This window comes from Leptopilina boulardi, unplaced genomic scaffold (genome assembly GCF_019393585.1).
Source record: "Leptopilina boulardi isolate dan_hultmark-lab unplaced genomic scaffold, ZJU_Lbou_2.1 LbouV2_177, whole genome shotgun sequence".
Taxonomy (NCBI): Eukaryota; Metazoa; Arthropoda; class Insecta; order Hymenoptera; family Figitidae; genus Leptopilina; species Leptopilina boulardi.
In genome coordinates, this window is record NW_026137726.1 from 242,508 (window position 1) to 265,378 (window position 22,871).

The 22,871-nt window shown below is 25.1% G+C and overlaps 1 protein-coding gene across 1 annotated transcript in view; it reads left to right on the forward strand.

Annotated features, from left to right (window-relative positions):
- Positions 1 to 20,971, forward strand: part of LOC127277715 (phorbol ester/diacylglycerol-binding protein unc-13-like) — a 196,689-nt gene extending 175,718 nt beyond the window's left edge. Inside the window, exon 17 of the mRNA XM_051299028.1 lies at positions 20,872 to 20,971. Coding sequence (XP_051154985.1) covers positions 20,872 to 20,889 — 18 coding nt within the window. The 3' untranslated portion in view covers positions 20,890 to 20,971. The remainder of the gene's footprint in view (positions 1 to 20,871) is intronic.
- Positions 20,972 to 22,871: the final 1,900 nt, after the last annotated feature.

The window sequence follows — 22,871 nt, forward strand, 5'->3', positions numbered from 1 at the left end:
ATCTGTCAAAAACTAATAATAATGATATAAATGTAGACCGATTGAAATTCAGAGAATGAATGTTCAAATTTGGGTCTCCTTCTCTATTTATTAACTCGAGAAGACGCTTCATCCCCCAAATTTCTCCGTATTCCCTGTATATTTAAATTTAGTAAATGTGTTAGAGCGAGTCTGACAGCTGATTGCTTGACAATCCGCGGTTTTCCCTTCCTACCTTTCTTCGTATACTTTTGCTGTATATTTCTTACCGCCAAATTTTCCCTCTAATCGCATTTTTCGCGGCGTCCTTTTTTCTTAGCCAATAATATTTAAATCGTTTTGGTAAGGACAGAGCGATTTCTCTCATTCTAATTCCGTTGTAACGTATACAGGGAACAATGCCATTGTTCAGCTGTCAATCATTTCTCAATTATTACTGTAATTTCTTTAAATCTTTAATATCTTAAAAAATAATAATTTGACAAAATTTTTACCTTTACCATTAATTTTTAAATAATTTTTACTTTCATTTAACATATAATTTTTATTTTAATATTATTATTTTAAGCAATTAAATAAAATAATTTACATTATTTTATGTAAAAAAATGAAAAATATCGTTAATTAATTTAATAATAGTTTATATTTATTTTTAATATTGTTAATAAAAAAATATTTAAATTAAAATTAAATTAATAATTTCTCTATTTTCGAAATTATATCTTTCATCTCTTACTATTATTTTTCCTTATGTATTCTTATATGGTGTTATCTATGAATGTCTTCTGTCTCTTTCTATTATTTCTGAAATTCTATTTCTCTAGATTTAAATTCATTTCTTAATATTTCTTTTCTTTGATTTTTATTAATAATTTATTTATAACTTTTTTCTTTTAAAATAATTAGTTAATTTTTTATAATAATTTTGCAAAATAAAATAATTTTTAATTATTTAGTTTATTGGTATTTAAGATAATGTAAAGGGTGATTTGTTTATTTATTATTAATTATTTAATATAATATTTAAACCTTAAATTTATTTTATCTATGCATTTTTATATTTCTAGGATTTCTATATTAGTGTATAGTTTAGGCAATCATATACACACACATATATACATATATACTCATTCTCCTGAGTGCAAGTGTACTCATGAAAACAGTATTTCTCTTTCTTATATTTTTCTTTAGCCATGTATATATATATATACCTGTACCAAAATATAACATTATATTTTTGAAATTAAATGATACTCTATTTTTTTCTTTACTTGCATTTAAATGAATATAATCTATTGACTATTGGAATAACTCTTCAAAGCTTAGGGACATTTCGTATTACTAATTGCCACTGATGCTAAAATTTCAAAAGTTATAAAGGAGGAGGGCTCATAACCCCTATATTTGGGCCATTTAGGATATTGATTTAAATGATTGAAATGTATTTTTTTACAGAGAAGAAATATATTTTTGATGATTTAAGGTGAAACGGGCGAATTTTAGTCATATTAATCCTTTGAAATGAAGGGTTTTTGGCGGACAAGTTTTGTAAAAAATTGTTGGATTCACTTGAAACTTGTTACTCGGAGGTTATTTAGGATCGCTGATTACGAATCTGAAGTCGTATTTTCAGAATTCCCGTTTCACCTTAAATCATCAAAAATATATTTCTTCTTTGTAAAAAAATACATTTTAATCATTTAAATTAATATCCAAAATGGCACAAATATAGGGCTTATGGGCCCTTCTCCTTTGATCTTACTGTAAATTGTTTTTTTTTACTACTAATTTAAATTTTATTTTTTATATTCTATTATTATTATTATTATTATTATTATTATTAATATTATTATTTGTTTTATCCTAGGCAACGCAAGCAAGTAAAGGTTTAAGGTTGCTTTTAAATTTCAATATAATTTATTAAATATATTAAGTTACAAAACTCATTGTAATTAAGTTGAATTGGCCGGAGATATTTATATTTCGTCGGTAAATGCTAGACTGGTTAAAAGGTTCAAGTACGGTACATGCCTTCAGATAGGCATTTTCATAACCTTAAATTTGGCAATTATTTTGAAAAATATAGATCTGACAACGTCGCATTCAAAATGTTAGTTTTTAGTAAAAAAAAAAGGATCTGACAATTTGTACAGCCAAGTGGTAGATAACCGTTCAAATACAATTTCTTTAAAGCAATTAGGATTAATCCTCACTATCTCTCGACCCTTGCAATAAAAAGGTAGATGTGAAAATTCGGTTCAGTTTGTTTCGAATTATAAACCGATAGTTTTGACAAAATGTTTATTGTACATAGAAATTCATATAATAAATTTTATGAACCTTAAGAATTTGGAATTTTGAATTGTCATATTGACCTTGAGTTGAAAATTAGTTTTTTACAATCATTTCAGTTTTATAAAAATATATCATGACTAAATAAAAAAATAAGATATAAATATTAATATACTTTTAATGATAACGACGTAACATTACTATTATTATCAGTACCCAAGTAGAAATTTCCCTTGTATTGCCCTACGTTTTTGAAATATTATTTTATGCAATGCTGAAATGCTTTTAACACCAAACATCGGATTAAATATATGTTCTTTAGAAAATAATGGATTTCCGTACATTGTGCGATAATAGCAACCTTTAGAAATTGTTGAAAAAATCTGAAAAAAATTAGGAAAAATTTTTTTTACCATGTAAAAGAAATTAAGCGGGTAAAACTTAGAAAAATTTAAAAAAAAATTTTTGGACCTTGTCTAATATTGCACTATTTATACTTCCGGTTATGTTTTCTAACTCCTAGACAACCAGGGCGTATTATAATGGTAGCGAATAATGTCTAGATAAATGATTATGATTTTTTCCCTTTACATGTGGTGAAAATGTTAAGAATTATTTTTTGAATAAAATAAGCCATTTTTCTTTTAAATCGGATTTTTTTAAATTAAAGCAGCGATATGAAAAAAATTTTCTTATAAATCTAAAGAAATAATTTTTGTAAATTAAACATTTTTTTTTTAAACTTAGGATCTGTTCTTCCAACGGATGTTACGAATAATAATATTTTAATTTCTTAAATGTCAAATAAATATTTCTTTCCAGAAGTATGTATTTTCCAGGTATAAACGTCCTTAAAAATCAAGAGGTACCAATTTTTCCGAGTTGGCAAAGCTCTTGAATTTTTTTATTTATTAACTTTTTACTTAGTTTTCCACTTATTATTATTAAAAATAGTGTTAGTACTTACACAGTAATAGCGCAAAAACTGTAAGGGCCAAAATTGGATTTTTAATGAGTAGAAAACCCATCGTTAGCCATAATACCAAGGAATTAAACTGAAAATTGACTTCTTTTTTACTTCAATAACATTTTCCATACTTTTGTAGGAAACATTCTTTTGAAATTTTTTTTTTTTTGAATGTTATTAGTCAATGTTTTGAAAAAATTACTTTTTTAAGAAATTAAATTTTTTATTCACAATTTCATGCATAAGAATAAAAAAAAATTGTTTTTTCTAAATCTTTTATTATTTCTTCCTATAATAATAAATTGCGTGCGAAATAATAGTTATCATAAATCGTTAGGAAAAAAAAGCAATTTATAAGAGTTATAATTTAATTTTTTTTTCAACTATGAAATGACATAAAGTGTGTTTCTTTCTTTAAAATCTCTGTTATATGTACTTGAACGTTTGGTCGTTGTTCAAAACAAATAGGAAAAAAAAAGAATTTCGAGAATACTATTCTTTTCATACAAGGAGAACATTTACACTCAACACAGATTGAACTGTAGGTAACTGCAATATTTCTACTACGGCCATTGTCCTATATTGCAGTAAAAATTGAAAAAAAATATATTTCACTTTTTAACAGAAGAAAGCATTTTCTTAATAAATTTCTGGTAGAGACGACATAATTTTTTTTCAATTTTTTAAAAATCAGATTTAAAAATACAATTTGAAATATTTTTGATAAATTACATCTCTATCAAATAGGTATGTTAATTTTCTAAAATCGAAACTAAATCTAATTATAGCTGTTGTGAAAAGTAATAAATAAAATCCACAAATTTCAATAAACAAAACTGTCTTAAAATTTATCTTTTATATTTTATTTCAAATTTATACGGGGTTAGTAAATTTTATTTTATTTTTTAAATATCATTGTGCATTACTTACAATTTAACAATTGTAAATTTATTTTCGATAATTTTGAAATATTTAAAATATCTACTTTGTTCATTAGTAGCTTCGTGTAATTAATTTTTAAAAAACTTGGGTAAAAGATCAAGTGTAATAAAATGAAAGTCAACGTAGCTGATCGGTCAAAGTACACAGCTCGCGTCACAAGGGTCCTGAGTTCAAACCCCCATGCGTGCGAGTTTTAAAGAAAAATTTATAAAGGCCCTGATAAATTTTTCCCTAAACAGGATATTGGTCGGAAACAGTAACAGTCTTTATAGGACTATTACTCTTTGAAACATTCAAAAAGTTTAAAAATACAACAATAAAAATAATGAAACCTTTCATTTTTTGAAATAATTTTTTATTTAAATATTTTTTATAACAGTTATTGATTTTTCTAATAATAACTACAATAATAATTTTAAATTTTACACTCAGGTGGATAAATCCATTTTATATGAATTATTATTATAATTATTTTTATAATTTAAAAAAGATTAATATAGATTTAAAAATAATTGTTATTTGTCATAACCTATTATTTCAATATCTGACGTTGTTTGACATTCGTGCAATCCACCATTTATTAGATGTATCCTTATAATCGTACAATATCCTATAAAATTAATTGCCTAATTAGCAAAAAATAAATAAACAAATTAAAAAAAATGATTATTTTTCACATCTTTTTAGTAAAGAAAAAATATTTCCATATTCAGGCAGAAAATAATTTACAATTTTTTTTGAAAAAAAAAAACTTCCTCACTTACCAAAACCTTGCTTCGCGGGAGTAAATTTATCAGAATCAAATTTACTACATTCATAGTATCCAGGACGAGACGATGGTTTCATACATTTTTCTAAAATTAAAAAAAAAAAAAAATTGATGAATTAAAGAAAAATGAAATTTAAATTTTTTAAAAATTAACTACCTATATTTCTAAAATTAAAAAAAAAGTTGATGAATTAAAAATTTTTTTAAACAATTACCTATGGCTTGTTGTGCAGTTAACAAGTTAGTGTAATCAAATGCAGATGAAGGTTCAGATAAACATGCATAGAAACAAAGACAAACGATGAAGAAAATTAATACTGAACGCATTTTTATAATGTATTTTTTAAAATTAGTTTATAGGCAAAGAGAAAAAAGAATGAAGTAGTTTTTCAATCAAGAACATTTTATCTAACTTTTTATGTATATTTATATAGTTGCCGACGTATACATTATTTAACTATAGATAAGGCAAGTGTAAAACTTCAGAAAATTCTTTACAAAGTTAATGAAGTGTTAATAAGTAGGATTCATAAATATTCATAACGTGTGTGCTGCTTCAAATTAGAATCCTTCTCAAATTTTATTCTGAAACAAAAAAAAAATGTATTTTTTAATGTGAAATTATATATAACATTTTTAACATTTCTTACGATTTTATTTCAGTAATTAATTAATTTTATTAATTAATAATTTGTTCTTAATTGATTATTTAATGAAAAAATTAATTCATTGTTCAATGAATTAAATTAAATTATATTGATTAATGAACAAAGAAACCCCTCTCTGGATAATATGTAAATTCTATAACTGTAATATATCATTGATTACAGACAAAGTTTCAATTATTTATATAGTCTAATAAAGACATTAAATCATCTGATGTTAATTTTTATGAAAATAATTTTAATAGATAAATTTTTTTAATTCCTGTGGAAAATGATTATTCCATTAATTTTTCTATATTACCTAAAGATTATAATACATTTTTCAGATAATTTAATAATGTTCGATAATGTTCAAAATTAAAAATGCCGGATCCAATATGGCGGAATTTTTTTTCTAAAAATTCGACACCTAGAAATTCTGTAAAGTAAAAATTTGTTTAAAAATAAATTCCGTTAAATTCCAATTCGAAAAATGAATATATTCATCTAAAAAATAATTACATCTAATATAAAATTCTTAAAATTGAAAATTCTAAATTTTTATGCAGTAATCATGCCGCCCATATTTTAACATATTATAATTTTAGTAATATTTATTTTTTTTTATACTTTCACGTACCAAAGTTTCTCGAAATGAGAAAGTAATTTATATCATATATATTACTTTTGCTGTGATTGAAAATTCAGAACACGATTTCGTGTTACCCCTTAAGCTTTACCGAATTTTAATGTTGCGCGATTCAAGATATTTCCCCATGGAACAAAATGCATCTTCTTCATGATGATGTTCTTTTATACTCGACGCGGTGAAAAATCTTTGAAGCGAGAAATCTTAGTGTCCGCTTTTAAAAAATAGAATCACAAGAGAATTTTATATATATATATATATATTTCTCAATTCATTTTTCAATTTAATTCAGATCACGATTTCTCATAAGCAGCTGTATACAGAGTTATCTGCATTAATATCTCTTTAGACTTCATTCTAGAAAATAAAAAAGAAATTTTCTTTATTAATTTTTTATTTTTTCTTTTCTATTTAATAAAAATTTTATTTGTGCATTTTACAAGCGTCAAAAATATATATATGTATATATAGAAGTCACTTCAAATCTTGTCCTTATTTTCCTCGCGTTTTAATCAGTTTCAACAGTGAATTTGATTTGGAATGAGGATGTCAATTTAGCAAAACTAACTTCTTGAAATAATATTTATTTATTAACCCATTTATACAGACAAGCAGAGAAGGTAAAATTAACTATTAGAATTCTAGGGAGTTGAAATATTTTTTTTTTTTAAATTTTAACATTTTTTTTAACAATATAAGTTTTAAAAAAATTATGTCGTACATGTTCTCCTGGTAATTTTTTATGTAGAATTAATTAATTAATTAACAATTAATTGTTATTAATTTTTTTTTCTTATTTCTAACGAATTGTTTAAATAATTATTTAATTTAAATGCGCCATTGATTATATAAGATGGAAATAAATTTTTTAACCGTTTCATCTAGTTAGAAAAAACTGGACATTTAAAAAAAGAAATCTACAGTTTTTCATATAGTTTTTAGGGTCCCTAGTTACGAACATGAGGTCAATTTTACAAAATTAAAAATGGCGGATCCAATATGGTGATCGAAAATTTAAAAAACATTTAGATTTGATTATAACTTGTTTCTCGTGGGTTTTTGGGGTAGCTGATTACGAATCTGATGTCAGTTTTCAAAATTCAAAATGGCTTATCCAATATGGTGGTCAAAAAAAAAATTTTTTAATCGTTTAGTTTTGCTTGAAACTTGTTTCCTCGGGGATTTTCGAGTAAATATCAAATTGAAAAAAATCAAAGGAATATAAAAAATTTTTCCATTTGAATTTTAAAAAACTGATATCGAATTCATAATCAACAACCACAAAAACCTCCAGGTAATAAGTTTCAAAGGATTTCGAACGAGTTTTAAAAAATCACCACACAGTTATAGTTTTAAATAATTCACTGTTGTTGGAGTACTAGGCAAATATTGTATAAAAAATATTTAGTAAAAATAAATTTTAAATAGTCAAATGAGAAAAAATAAATAAAATTTATGTTATATAGTTATATAGAAAAGTTTCAAATAAAATAATTATTTTTTTAAAATAATTAATTATAGATTAATTAATACAATTGAGATAAATTCTTTTTTTAAAAAAAAATTTCTACGGTTTTTAATTGAAATATATATGTATAGAATTAATTGAAAATAATTACATGAAAAATTTATTTGATTTTTTTATATATAAAAATACGTGTATATGTGAAAAAATTTCTCCTTTTTCTCATTCAACTGGGATTTGGTGCTACAAAAAATGAAGTATCGACCAACCAGTCTGTACGAGGTACTTGGAGGCACCTCGTTAAACTTAAAACATACTCTACTGACACAACGGAAAGATACTCACTTGGTTTGAAATATTCATATGATAACTGGTTGTTCGTATAAAGGTAAATGACCTATATATATATATATATGAGTTTTCCCAATAATCCGTTATTCAATTATCGTGCACTTAAGTTTTCTGAATAAATCAAATTTTTCTCAAATATAATTTTTACATAAAAGAAATATAGAGGATAATTAAAAAATTGTGTTTGATAGGGTAAAAATATGGCATCAATAAGTTCTAAAAATCAATTGTGAGAATTTTCATTTAATAAAATTTAATTAGACAGAATTTTCATTCTGCCGAATTTTTATTTGTTTGAATTATTATTTTTGCAAAATTGTTATTAAACCAATCTTCTATATTAGAGAATTTTTATATGAACAAAAATTTACTTTACAGAATTTTTACCATTTAATCAAATTTTCATTTGTCAGAATTTTTATTTGCTCAAATTTTCATTTAACCGAATTTCTAATTGATAGAATTTTTATTTGCCTAAAATTGCAAATGGCCGAACAAACAATAGACAGAAAGATTTTGGCGTGATTTTTAAAATGAACTAATCAAAAATCATGTTCGGTCACTTGCAGTTTCGGACAAAGGGAAATTTTATCAATTTTATTCAAAAAAATTCTACCAAATAAAATTTCATTAATTAAATTATTTTTAATTCAGTATTAATTAATTCTTTTACATTTTTCTCACCGTTTATTATAAATAAATAAATAAATTTTGTAAATAAAATATTAAGTTTTGCAATTAAAAACTCTAGTCGTGACGAGTTAAATAAAACATAAAACAAAAATTGTAGAAAGTAGTTACATTTTTTTTTTTGTGTTTCATGAAGAAACGACAATGTAGGGCATATATAAAACAAAACAGTTGAAACGCAGTACACGATCTCTTCAACTTAAAGTGCATGTGTCAAACGTCGGATTTTATTTCATGTGTGTAGTAATGGGTCGAAATTATACGTGAAACAAAAAAAGGGTTTCCAACAAATATGAAAATACCAACTTTTGGCCACATGAAATTTTATTATTTTTCTTATTACTTTTTTTATTTTTACAACTTTTTCTCATAATTTTAATTTGTTGTTTTTTTATGATATTTATTTAAAAATATTTACAAGATGAAAAACAAATTTTTACACGATTAGCCTAAATATTTATTTTTAAAAGTGACACGCTGAATTTTAAAAAGATGAATATTATGGAAAAAAAGATGAAAGATAAGGGAAAAATGTATTGTATATAAATTTGTTCATTGGTTTGAAAAATTTACAATTTTCAAACTATAATAATAGTAGCTGCTAATAATTTGAAAAAAAACTACGTAAAAATTGTAAATTTATTTTCTTACAAATAAACAAAAAATATAAATTTTTTTTAAAAATTTTTTCTGTTACGGAAAATGGAGGAAAACTTATAGTTGAATCCGTGGCTCTTGTAATGGTTTAATACCACTTACAAACAACCCTTGGAAGAGTGTGAGGGACCCACTATAAAAAGTAGATTATTTCGAGCCAATCTTCGCCTCGGGGATAAGAAATGTGAGGAAAATAGAAAGACGTGTAAGCGCACTATACTAGGTTTAACGAGGTATCTCCTTTTGTTGCTCCCGGTATTATCGCAAATCGACTGCATTCCGGAAACGACGATACTTTTAAGTAAATAAGTCCCCAACAGTAATTCATTTCCTGGAACAGGAAAAAATTGTTTTTTCACAAACATTACTATACTTTTTTTCAATATATAGAGAAAAATAAATATTTTTTTCAAAAAAAGTATTCTAAAAAATGGGACGTATGAATATTACTCACATTATAGAACTTATTGAAACTAATTTTTATTAACAGAAATTCTATTTACATAAATTTTTAAGTGAGAGAATTTTTATTTCACCGAATTTCCAGTTGACCGAACTTTTACTTGTCCGAATTGTCATCTGACAGAACTATTAAAACGTCGAATTGTTTAAATTTCGAATTACAAAAAGATCGAATTTCTGAAAAGTTGAATTTTTATTTGATTAAATTTTCGATTTTTTCGATTATAAAAAGATTTAAACTTTCACAAAAATAATTTTTCATTTATTTCTTTACATGTATACTTTTATTTTAAATTTAAAAAGAAATTAAAAAGAATTAAAAAATTTTTAATTAATTTTAGATGCTAAGATTTTTGAGTAGAGCATGTTAATTATTCTCTTTTTAATCTTATTAAATTTTTAAACATTTTCATTATAATATTTGTCGTTTAAATTTAGTTTTATAAAATAATAAAATTTTAACAACTAAAATTAAAACAAATAATAAATACAAAAATATAAAAAAAAATTCTAAATTTTAAATAAACATTTATTATTCTAACATCATAATTATAAATATAAAACTTTTTATCTCTAAAGTAGTTTTATTTAAAAATATAATTATACCTCTTAAATCATATATTAATAATAAATTAATAAAGTTACCAAAAATATATTTTAAATAAATAATTTTTTAAAATTAATAATTAATAAATAGAATGCTTGGGAAATATGCAATTTATGACTGGCCATAAAGTCGAACTGTTTATTTAGACATTTTAGAGAGCGCCTGGTTTATATAAAATATAATTAATTATTTATTAAAAGCCATATTTAGTAAAAAGAAAGATAATGAGGTTATATGTTAATGATCCGTGAGGGAATGGATTTGTGAAAATTAACCTATGTTTTCGAAGAAATTGATCAGTTATAAATATTGACAATTTTTATTTAATTAATGAGGCAAAATAAATTACATAATATATAGAAAGAATAAAATTTAAATAAGTCTCGAACTTATTTAGAATTTAATAAACAAAAAAATAATATTTAGTCAAAATCTACTGATGCTTACAACAAATCAATAGTGTTTCCTTACATTTATTGAATTTAATTTTTTTTTTATTTAACATAGTCGGACAAATCGATTTACCAATTCCTCCTCGAATATTGTTTCCAATTTCATAACAAACTTTCTTAACATTTTTATGACAAAAGAAAAATAAGATTTTAACTAATTTATTAAAAGTGAATCAAAAACGTGTCCTTCAACCAGAATGTGAGTAACGTGAAGAACGCGCACTCATCTGCTCGTTCGATATGTTTCATTGGATTTTGCTCGCCAGAGGGTGCATTGTCATTTGCGAAAGGGCGCGTTTATTTAAATTCGCCTTTCACAAATGACAACATGCGCACTCGCTATTATGCTATTTACTAAATTGTCCATGTAAAGTAGAGCTTCGGAGTATTGAATAATAAAATAATATAAAATATTTTCAATCAGCTATAAATAAGAGGCTGTTAGTTTTAGTTGCTGAAGTAGGCTTAAAAGCACCCTCAAGTTGCATTTAAGATTCTTCTCACTTCAATTCTGAGAATCTATTGGTATTCTTAAATTGCGCTTGTGTTTGGCTGCATTCAAAGAATTTAAACAAAATAAAATAAAAAACAAACGGCAGAATCTTAAATAAAAAAATAATAAGTAAGAAAATATGAGATTTGCTTTTCGGTTTCAGTCGCACATAGTAAAAATTTGAAAGAAGTCTAAAAGCTCGACTTCACCTTTACTCTATCCAGGTCGAGGACTAAAAATTTTGATTTCACTTTATCATAAATATAAAAGTATAAATCCATAGTGTCGGGATTTTTCAAGGTTCGAGGAGTAAATTTTTACGTCTGAACTATAATACTTATATAGGAAAAAGACCGATCGCAGTGTATAGACTTTTCGAGGTAACCGGTGCAAGAGCCGCAAAACCAACGGGATTTATTACCCCACTAGTAATGGGGTAACGTGCTTCTGACCGATAAAGCGACAGAATATATATTGCTAAACATGTTGTACCATGCGGTGTTGCGAGATACTTTTGTCAGTTTGGCTCTTAAGAATTTTTTTGGCCATGATGTACAAATTCTATAGTTGAATGATTTCTATTCAAGTGCCAAACAATTTTATTATTCACTGAAAATTGATAGTGAAAATTTTACATTCTCTTTTTTTTGTTAATAAAAGAAGAAAACAAAATAACTTGAAAATTGTTTCGATTTTTAAAGTTACTGGCAATATATTTCTTGCTTTATTGTAGTTAAATTTATCGCTATGCATATACATTGCTATATATTTTACTACAGTTGATACATATATTATTCGTGTTATATAAATTTGGATATTGTTTTAAAATTATTTTTTCCTGTAGTAATCTCGAGAGGATATCTAAAAAATTTTAAGAAAAATTTTGTTAACTTTGGGTGATTGTTCTTTTGCATATATTTTTTTATTTTGCTATTCATAGAAATAAGCTTTATAAAATAATTATAGATTTAATTTTAAAAAAATACTAATTTAAAAATGTATAATTATAAAAAATCATAAAGTTATATATAGGTGACAAAGATGAAAATATATAGAATTCGTTATTTTTATTGTTAAATTTAAATTAGAGGAACAACCAAAATGATAGAGACAGACATTCCTCGTGGGATATTATTGCTTTTGAATGTAATCGATGTTCGATAACCCCAAAATCCTTGGCCTTTGTACGTTTACAGTTAACTGTGGCATGCAGCTAATGTTTAGAGTACCAGATTCACTTTGGTGACTGATTAATGATGACCTATCTCTTCTCACTGTATGCGAAGTAAATGATTATCTTGAGCATCCTTTAATTATGTAAAATATCACTTGCAAACGTTAAAGAATTTCTTTCAACAGAAGAAAAATAAAAATTTAGATATTTAATAAAAACTAATTTTTATTTTACATAAAATTAAAAATGAACTTTTAATCAATGTAATTATCACTATCTTAATAATTTTTTGTTTCATTTCATCAGAGCTTTTCTTTGAATTTGAATACCAATTCTAATTATACTATCAGGTTATTGTCATACAGATTAGTCCGGTAAACTCCGAAATTTGTTCCGTTTTTGTAACTAGTAAATCTGGAATTAATCCGGTTTAATCCGAAGTCAGTTTGATAAAACGTAACTAGTGAATGCAGATTCTGGATTTACTAGTTACACAAGACGAATTAATTTTGGATTATACGGGAATAATTTCGCATTCACTAGTTATGCATGATCAAAATAATTTCGGATTAAACCGGATTATTTACAGATTTACTAGTGTAACGCGGTATTCTGTCGCGTACAAATGACTTTAAAAAAATAATAAATTAAAATAAATTTTGTAAATAAACGACACCAGGGTGGGAAGCCAACCATAATGAATGTAAAACGTTTTGAATTATAAAAATTCTTTTCTTATGATACTCACTTCATTTTCTTTAAATAATCAAATTCACGTATTAACAAACCAAGTTGCCAAAGTCATCAAATCAATAGTCGACCTATAATAAATGAATTCGATTCTGATTTATCCTTTCGTTCTGTTATGAAAACTCTCGCAAGGTATTGAGGATTCTCGACGGATCAAAAAGACGTTAAGGACATCAATATCTAAAATTGAAATTAGAAGTCACCAAGGAAAGAGTTTCCTGGTGTATAAATTTGGATGAGAATGGCGAATATTTAAGAACACCAGAAAGACGAAATTGATGTTTTGTTGACGATCTGTCAAATCAATACTGGCAGTCAATTTCCTATGGACTTTTCGCATTAGTCAATTTAACATCGGGTATTGTAGGGATCTGCGTTCCCGACGACTGCGTATCGATTATCGGTCGCGTTATTATATTATTAAATATTAATTGATCGCAATGACACCGAGAAGAGAGACCGCTGTTTAGCGACGCTTTCGAGTTTAATTTGTCAGCCATTTTACTCTCATTCTTATCCTGGTGTTTGTAGAGTCAAGTTGTGTTCTATTCTTTTTCGTGTAAAATAATTAAAATTTAAAATTATAAAAATGAGACGAGGCTTTATCGTCGTCGTCAAATGGACGGCGAGTCCCAATAAATTAATTAGGAATCGTTTCCTTCAGAGTCGATCTCATTATGATTAAAGTATAATTGAATAAATAAAATATACATCTTGTCTTTCGGCCTTCTACCATTATTTAACTTTTTCTAAAATTTGAAGTAAATATTAATAAATAGTGTTATTGTTGTAATTTTTGTCTAATTAATAGTGTTTATCCTTATCCCTCTTTTCCGCGGTCTATTGTTGCTGTAAAGTAACAATGGAATTCCTGAGTTGGTTTTAGTTTTTCCTAATTAGAATTATAAAATTTACTTGTCGGGTTGTTTAACTATTTTTCTTGGTTTAGTTATTTTCCATGAAATAACTTGGCGTCTTCGCAAATTAATAATTAAAAAGTTTAGGTAACGTAGATTGAATTGCAAATATAATAACAAAAATTAATTAAAATAAAATCAATAATAAATTTAAATCTACGTTATACTAGTTACACAAATAATAATAATTTCGGACTTAACCTGACAGAAACTTGACTACAAACCGGATTGTTTCATATTAATTTCAGATTACAGAATTTTAACCAAAAAATTTCATTTCGGATTCAGATTGTTATGCTGACTGAATCTATCTACATTGTTGTACGATTGATTGATTTCATGTCAATTGCAGACTATTACGGACTGATCTCGGATTTTTTTATGTCCAAACTAATTGCTGACTAATACAGATCATTTGTAATCATTTGAAAACTTATGAAATTAATTAATTATTATATCTAACTCAAAATAAGTTGCAACAAATATGAGTACAAGTATATTCTGTGATAATTTTAGTAGACATTTATAACTAAGTTAATTTAATTTTAGGGCCTAGAGTAGAGAGTATCCACTTGATATTATATACGATATGTGATATTATTTTAGTTTCAAGGGAACAACGTACACTTCTTATCCAATATACAGAGAAAATGGGTTTCATTGGTTTTACTGTGTGAGATATAAAGTTACTGACTTCGAGTCATAACCTAACGTTGGCATACAAGTACAGTATATATACATATATATATATATATATGTATATATATATATATATATACTGTAGAGTGGGTGGTTTCAGCACATTATATCTTTGCGTGTTACTAGCAATGATAGCTTCTTCGGTTACGATTCAACAATCCCATGCGTTTCTTTAACTTAATATTTTATTATTAGAAATATCTATTCTTCAACCGAGAATATTATTCTCAATATGAGCGGAACGTGGTATTAAAAATTGTCCTATCATTTTAATCCCCTTACTTAAAAAAGTAGCATTGGTAAAAAAAACACACTTGTATAGTTAAAACTACTATACTAGAATGATTTTTACTAAACTAAATACTAAAATAAATATTACTAAATAAGTAGAAAGTACTGAGTTTAAATAGTTAATATCCTTCTGTTAAAATTACTAATATTTGTAGTTAAAATAACTGTCATGACTAGTAAATCATTAAAATAACTATTTTATTAGTTAAATTTACAAAAAAATTAGTATTTATTACTATATTTTACTGTTAGTCTAACTGTTTTTGAAATAGTTTTTTATACTACAGTATGTTTACTAGGAACTTTTTGATCTAAAAGAAATAGTAAAGAAGTAAAAGAAAAAACCTCTTATAAGAATATTTTTTTCTGTGTGATATAAAAAAAAGTTGCTATTTATTTTTTATAAACAATAAGTTTAACAATTTTTCAAAAATAAAAATTTCATACAATTATAATTAAAACTCATATAATTTATCATAATTATTCAGCAAGTCTATGGTGTTTCTAATCTAGGGCAAAAAGAGAGGCATTCTGCAAATTAGAAATGCATAGAATCTTTTTAATAACATTGCCTGTTAGATATACGAGACACTTGTTAAATATGAGTTAAAATAATTGGTTAGAAAATTTTTTGTGTGAAACATGAGTTGAAAAAAAGTATTGATTCATTTTTACACGCTATTAACTTTAATAAAAGTAGTATACATTATATTTCTTTCTTTTTGGTACTTTTTTTAAGTTTTGTTAAATAAAATCTTCTTTTTAAACTTTATATATATATAAAGATTGATTTTATGATTATTTTAAGATAAAATAATGCTCTTAGGCATTTGTGTAATTTTTCGACTGCCTGATGCCCGAGGCAAATAATGGACGAAGATGTATATTGGAATTTTGGAATTGCGCCAGAAATATCTCACGTATTACTTATATCCAAATGAAAAAAGGGGGAACTCTATGAAAACTTTATTCCTCTATCTTTGTATATATTATATATTTTGTTTGAAAATCTTTGAATTTATTCAAAATAAGAAAATATTTAACACTGATAAATATTGTAAATCAAAATAACTTTCTTGTAAATATGGGATAAAATTCCTGAAGCGATTCAACTTAAAAAAATTTTCTTAGATAGGAATTAAACTTGCATATAGTTTAGCCCTATGAGGGATTAATTCGATATTTTTGATTAAAAATTTTTTTTTATTAAGTTTCAAATGTGCACTATTAGTACATTATAATTTTTATATTTTTAGTACAAAAATGTCTTCTTTTGTTTTCGAGATATTAATAAATTAATTATTCAGTTAATAAAAAAAGAAATATTTTATACAAAGAAATAAAATTAGCGTAATTCTATACATTCTAATCGAAAATTTATGAAATTTCGTGGACAAAATTTCGTAAAATTCATCCAACGAATCTGATGTTAATTTTCTGAAATTCAAAATGGCTAACCTAATACGGCGAAAGAAACATTTTTAAAATGTTTTGGATTCCGCAATATTGCATCAGCCATTTTTAATTTCTGTAAACTGACATCAGATTCGTTGTCAGCATCCCTAAATACTCAAGAGCAACAAGTTTTAACAGAATCGGATGAATTTTAAGAAATTTAGTCCACCATATTGAATCCGCCATTTTTAAATTTTGATAACTGACATCAGATTCGTTGTCAGCGATCGCAAAAATCCCTAGGTAAGAAATTTTAAACGAATCGGATGAATTTTAAAAGTTTTCGTCCGACATTTTGGTTCCGCCATTTTGAATTTCTAAAAAATAACTTTAGATTCGTTATCAGCGACTATAAAAAGTGTCGAATTATATGTTTCCCGCAAAAAAACAATTCTTCTTGAAAAAAACTTTAGATTCATAATTAGTGATCCTAAAAACTGTTAAAGAATGAGTTTCAGAATTATTGTTAAGCACAAGAACGTTTAAATCCATCAAAGCAATTTTTTTAGAGGTCCGTGTTAACGTGAAATAACCCATAAATGAAATTTTTTTTTTTACATTATTGTATACGAGTTTTCAAAGAATCCACTGTTCACGCTTTTGATGTTAGATTACTTGAGCAATTTTTGACCCATTTGTAAAAAGTAAAAAATGCATTTTAAATTGCCTAAAAGGCAGTTTTAACTTTAATATGAAAATTTCATAACCTGAAAACTGTAGTTTAAGGAATATCATACTTTTGTATTAACATGAGTAAAATGCATGTTATTTTTCTCAAAAGAAAGAAGTGAAATTTATCAAATTCTTTATATATATATATATAAAAGTCTGGATATATATTTAAGATCATTTGATAGAAAAATTGAGAAAGTAATTTAATAGCTTTTTCTCAAGTTTTCATATCTTTATTAAAAATGGAGTGATAAAAGTATATGTGGCCTATAAACGAAAGTTGGTACTTTAGAACGATATAATTTATCATACAATATAAACGTGTCTAAAAGCTCGTTCTTCTCTTCGATACGGAAGGGAACCTTTTCTTATATACCTTATACCGACCGAATGTATACCTACATATAATAATAGATGTTAAGGTAACATTTAGATATATGTCCTCCTTTTCTTCTCAGCCAACTTGCCTTGACAGTTCAATAATTTCACAACATGATCACGAATTGCTTTTTTTACTTAAATTAATTTTTTAAATTACATTTTATTTTGTCTCTAACATATAAAAATAATTTTCAAAAAATTAGACTTAAATTTTTTATCTCAAAAACTTTTAAGTGCTTCCTAAAACTAAAAATAAGCCAAAAAAGTTGTTCTTTACAATTTATTCCCTTGAAACTCAAAAACTATTTTGTCCCAAAGAGGTGTTTGGCACAAATGTGTGTTTTCGCGTATATATATAGGCAGGGGTCCAAATGACTGAGTGAAGGGTTTACGGTATAATCACATCTAGTGGTAATTGAATCCACTAATTAAATTCGAAAATTAATTAATTTATTATTATTTATTTAAATGATTTATATATTTATTTAAATTTTTTTTACAATAATGAAATACAGAAAATTTTAAAATTAATTAAAATATGAAAAGATTTTAAAAAAAGAGAATCGGTGAAAAATATAAAATTATAGTGCAATAAGCTTTTTTGCATTGTTTCACAGGTGGTTATTAAACAATCAACAAAGTGTGATTATTGTTTGTAATTAACCGCGTTTAAAATATCCTGCCAACTGAATATACAATGTATAGTATGTGAGAAAATATACGAATACTAGGACATTTTAATTATTCCTCGGACTCTCATGAATAAATATGAATCCCAGAACCCAGGAAGAATTCATTATTCCAATTGTTTCTATGATACAACCACCTGGTGAAGTCTTATCTATATATATATATATTTTAGCATTACTTCCACTGTCGACATTTTATTTAAAATTTCAACAAAAAAAATAATAAAAATGGTTTCATCTTCAAATGTAGAAGAATTTTTTTAGTTTTAAATAAATAAAGTAAATATTTGCAATTTTCAAATAGAAATTTATTACTTTTCGATTATAAAAGAAAGCAATAAATGACAGATTATATACATATATATTTATTCTTTTCATGTTGAAGAAAAATCTTATCGACTTTCGAGATAACATTTTATATACCATAAAACAAATATATCACACCTATTACCTTATAAATGACGAGCTTTTATGTTTTAATATTTTTTTTTAATTTCATTTTTTACATTTTAAATAAAATGTCAATTCGATGAATGTGATTTTAGAACTGTAATTTAGAAAATTTTATATTTAAAAAAAATCGTTATAGTCCAAAAATTATTTTTCAGAAATGTTGTATATTTTGATTTTTATTTATAAAAGAAACTCTACTATTTTCGATGGTATTTTGCATGTATTAGTTACTGTCTGGCCATACGTTTACTTTTTCTACTTAAATTCTACATTCTTTATATCTTATAACGTAGATTTTAATTTATTATTGATTTTATTTTAATTAATTTTTGTTATTATATTTGCAATCCAATCTACGTTATCTACACTTTTTAATTATTAATTTGACAAGATGCCAAGTTATTTCATGGAAAATAACTAAACCAAGAAAAATAGTTAAATAACCCGACAAGTAAATTTTATAATTCTAATTAGGAAAAACTAAAACCAGCTCAGGAATTCCATTGTTAATTTACAGCAACAATAGACCGCGGAGAGTGGAGGATATGGATAAACACCATTAATTAGACAAAATTTGTAAAAATAATACTATTTATTAATATTTACTTCAAATTTTAGAAAAAGTTAAATAATGGCAGAAGGCCGAAAGACAAGGTTTATATTTAATTTATTCAATTATACTTTAATAATAAAGAGATCGATTTTAAAAGAAACGACTCCTAATTGATTTATTGGGATTCACCGTCCATTTGACGACGACAATGACGCCTTATCTCATTTTTATAATTTTAAATTTTAATTATTTTACACGAAGAAGAATAGAACACAACTTGACACTACGAACACCAGGATGAGAATGAGAGAAAAATGGCTGAAGAGTCAAATTCGAAAGCGTCGCTAAACAGCGGCCTCTCTTCTCGGTGTCATTGAGATCAATTAATATTCAATAATATAATACCCGCGACCGATAATATATACGCAGTCATCGGTAACACAGATCCCTACACTACCCGATGTTAAATTGATTGATGCGAGAAATCGATAGGAAATTGACTGCCAGTATTGGGATCTGAAATACTGCGATACGCCATCTGGTGACGATCTCGTTGTGTCAGCCATTTTTCGTTTCATCCTTTTTAAAATATATGTAGAAGAAAGAGATAAAAAATCAAGATGGCTGACGCAACGAGGTCAGTTTCCCCATAATTCCCTATGATTTCAGATAACAGCAATTTCGTCTTCCTGGTGTTCTTGACTATTCTAAACTCTTATCCAAATATATACACCAGGAAGCTCTTCCCTTGATGACTTCTAATTTCAATAATAGATAGTGATATCCTCAACGTCTTTGTAATCCGGCGAGAATCTAATTTATTTATTAGAAATCGTCTATTAATCTGACGACTTTAGCAAGTTGGTTTGTTAAGACGAGAATTTATTATTTAAACAAAATGAAGTTTGTATCAAAAGAAAACAATTTTTATAATTTACACCGCGTTAAAAAAATGCTGCGTTACAATCTATATAGAAAAAAATATTTACCGGATTTTAGTGAATTTATTTTGCTAAAATTTTTTTGTATACGATAGCAAAGAAAAATAAATAAATAATAAAAAACAACAAAAATTTATTTGTTTCAAACAAATTATCTTTGATTTTAAAAAAATTATCTTCGTTTCAAAGAAATTTTGTTATTTAACTCAAATAAATGTTTTTTTTGACCCTATATCAATGTTAGAATTTCTTTGATTTAATGCACAAGTTTCTTTCATTATTTGGGTCCTAAAACATTATATGTGTTAAAAAAAAAATTTATTTTTTGACCATTTTAAAATTTGTATTTAAAAAAAAATTTAAACTCCATTTTTTGGAGTATTGTCCAATATATGAAATGTTAAAGACTTGTGAATTTTTAAAAATGAATTTTTTAAACTAAAATTTACTAAATAATTTTTGTGTTTTCTGTTTTAGGTGAGTACAAAAAACTAACAATTCCAAAAAACTAAATGAACTTCACATTTTTTTGTGTTTGTGTTTTGGAGAAGGTGAGTCTTTATTTTCTTTTTATATATAGATTTATTTGCAGAATGCTTTGCTACATGATTTATTTAAATTCATGTAGTTAAATTGTTGGTGTTTGTCAAACACCACGTATATATGTATAAAAATTTTACGCTCGCTCTTGAATGACTCTTAAATATATATGACACAATTTAATCAATATCTGAAACAATTTTGTTTACATTAAAAATTTAATTGTCAACAATGTCTTTCAATATAAATGAAACTATATTTTTATAAGAAAAAAATGTAATTTAAGTTTAGTTTTAATATAGTAATTTTATAAATTAAATAATAATAGTAGTAAATTATTAAATTTTAAGTATAGATTTAAGGTAAATATTGAAACGAATTGTGTAAAAAAATTTTATACTTATTGTACACCTTAAATGTAAGTATTTTTTAATTTTTTTTTTAGTTTAAAAATGTTTTATTTCTGTCAATTTTATCATTTTTATGAGACGAAACAATAAGTATTTATAGTTTTGAGTCTAATTATCCTTCTAATTACACATCCTTTAGATTAAAAAGAAAAATCATTAATTTTTAATGGTTTTTGCGACTGTTTTGTATATTATTTATACATTTCGTGGATATATTTTATTGCTGTAAAGAACAGAGAAGATATCAAGAAATGCGGGGAAATTTCCCTTTTTTTCAACATGCTGATTGTGCGCACAATTTTTTTAAGGTACGTCCAAAGGTAATTTTGAAATTTTTCTTCTATTTTTTTAGGAATGTAATACATGCTCGTTGGCACATATTTGCACACATAATATGAAAATTCTAGTAAATTTTCCAAATATAAAATGAAGCCGTCTCTTTAAATATTCATGAGACGCATTGCAATATTCTTTTCTTACTCTCTCTATATATGTATATGTGTATTGTGTATGCATATTATAACCTTCATATTTTGAAATTAAAAAATTATTGCGATGAAAATATGTAAGCAATATTCTTTTACTCGGCAGGAAATAATTAATATAATTAAAATTATTATCATTTTCTACTTTTTTTAAATTTGTTTTTGAGTAAAAAGTGATTTTTTTGAAATTCGCGCCAAAATCCGAACAAATAAAAGTTCGAACTAAATTAAATTTCATATGAACGATCATTCTTGAGGATAATTAAATTTCATCAGGTAAAATGAAATTTGTGAGATAAATAAATTTCATTGAAATGCGTTTTAGTATTTAAAAAGTGAGGATTATATATGTGATCCCTTTAACGTTTCTATATTATATACTAATGTATAGTGCGAGTATATCATAAATTATATTAATTTATTTATACCGGGAAAAATGAAAATTTATACAGAAGATTTAATCCCAACAGCTTTTCCACATCTTATCAAACTATTGTGAGTGAGTATAAATGCTTTGTGGAATTATAAGGGCGTGTCGTATATACGACAATGAGTCGCCTCTTGGCAATTTACGAACTGACCATGTTCTGGGACGAAACTCTCTGTATTTTATGTCTTTTTTACTTTCTTTAGCGCACAATTGTTCTCATGTCTCTAAAATAACATGAAATTTCAAATTTCCTTGACAGTATAACACGCAAACTATTCATTAATGTCGGTTAGAGAAAAATCTTCTTTGTAACATTCAAAAAGAAAAAAAAAGAGAGAGAAAAAGACTCATGTTCTATGGAACGAAATAATGCAATTTATATAATATATAAACTAACAAATACTTTTTAAAATATTTCAATTACACTTAGAAAAAAGAATTTTTAATTTAAATATCGAAAAATAATATTAAGAATAATTTTGTTAGGTTAGAATGAGCGAATGTAAATTTCCTCTGGAATTCCAGTATAGAACGTTCGAAATATTTCGTGTCTTTTTATTTTTAACACCTGTCTCACCTTGCCTTTCTTTATTCTAGTTCCCCGCCATGTAT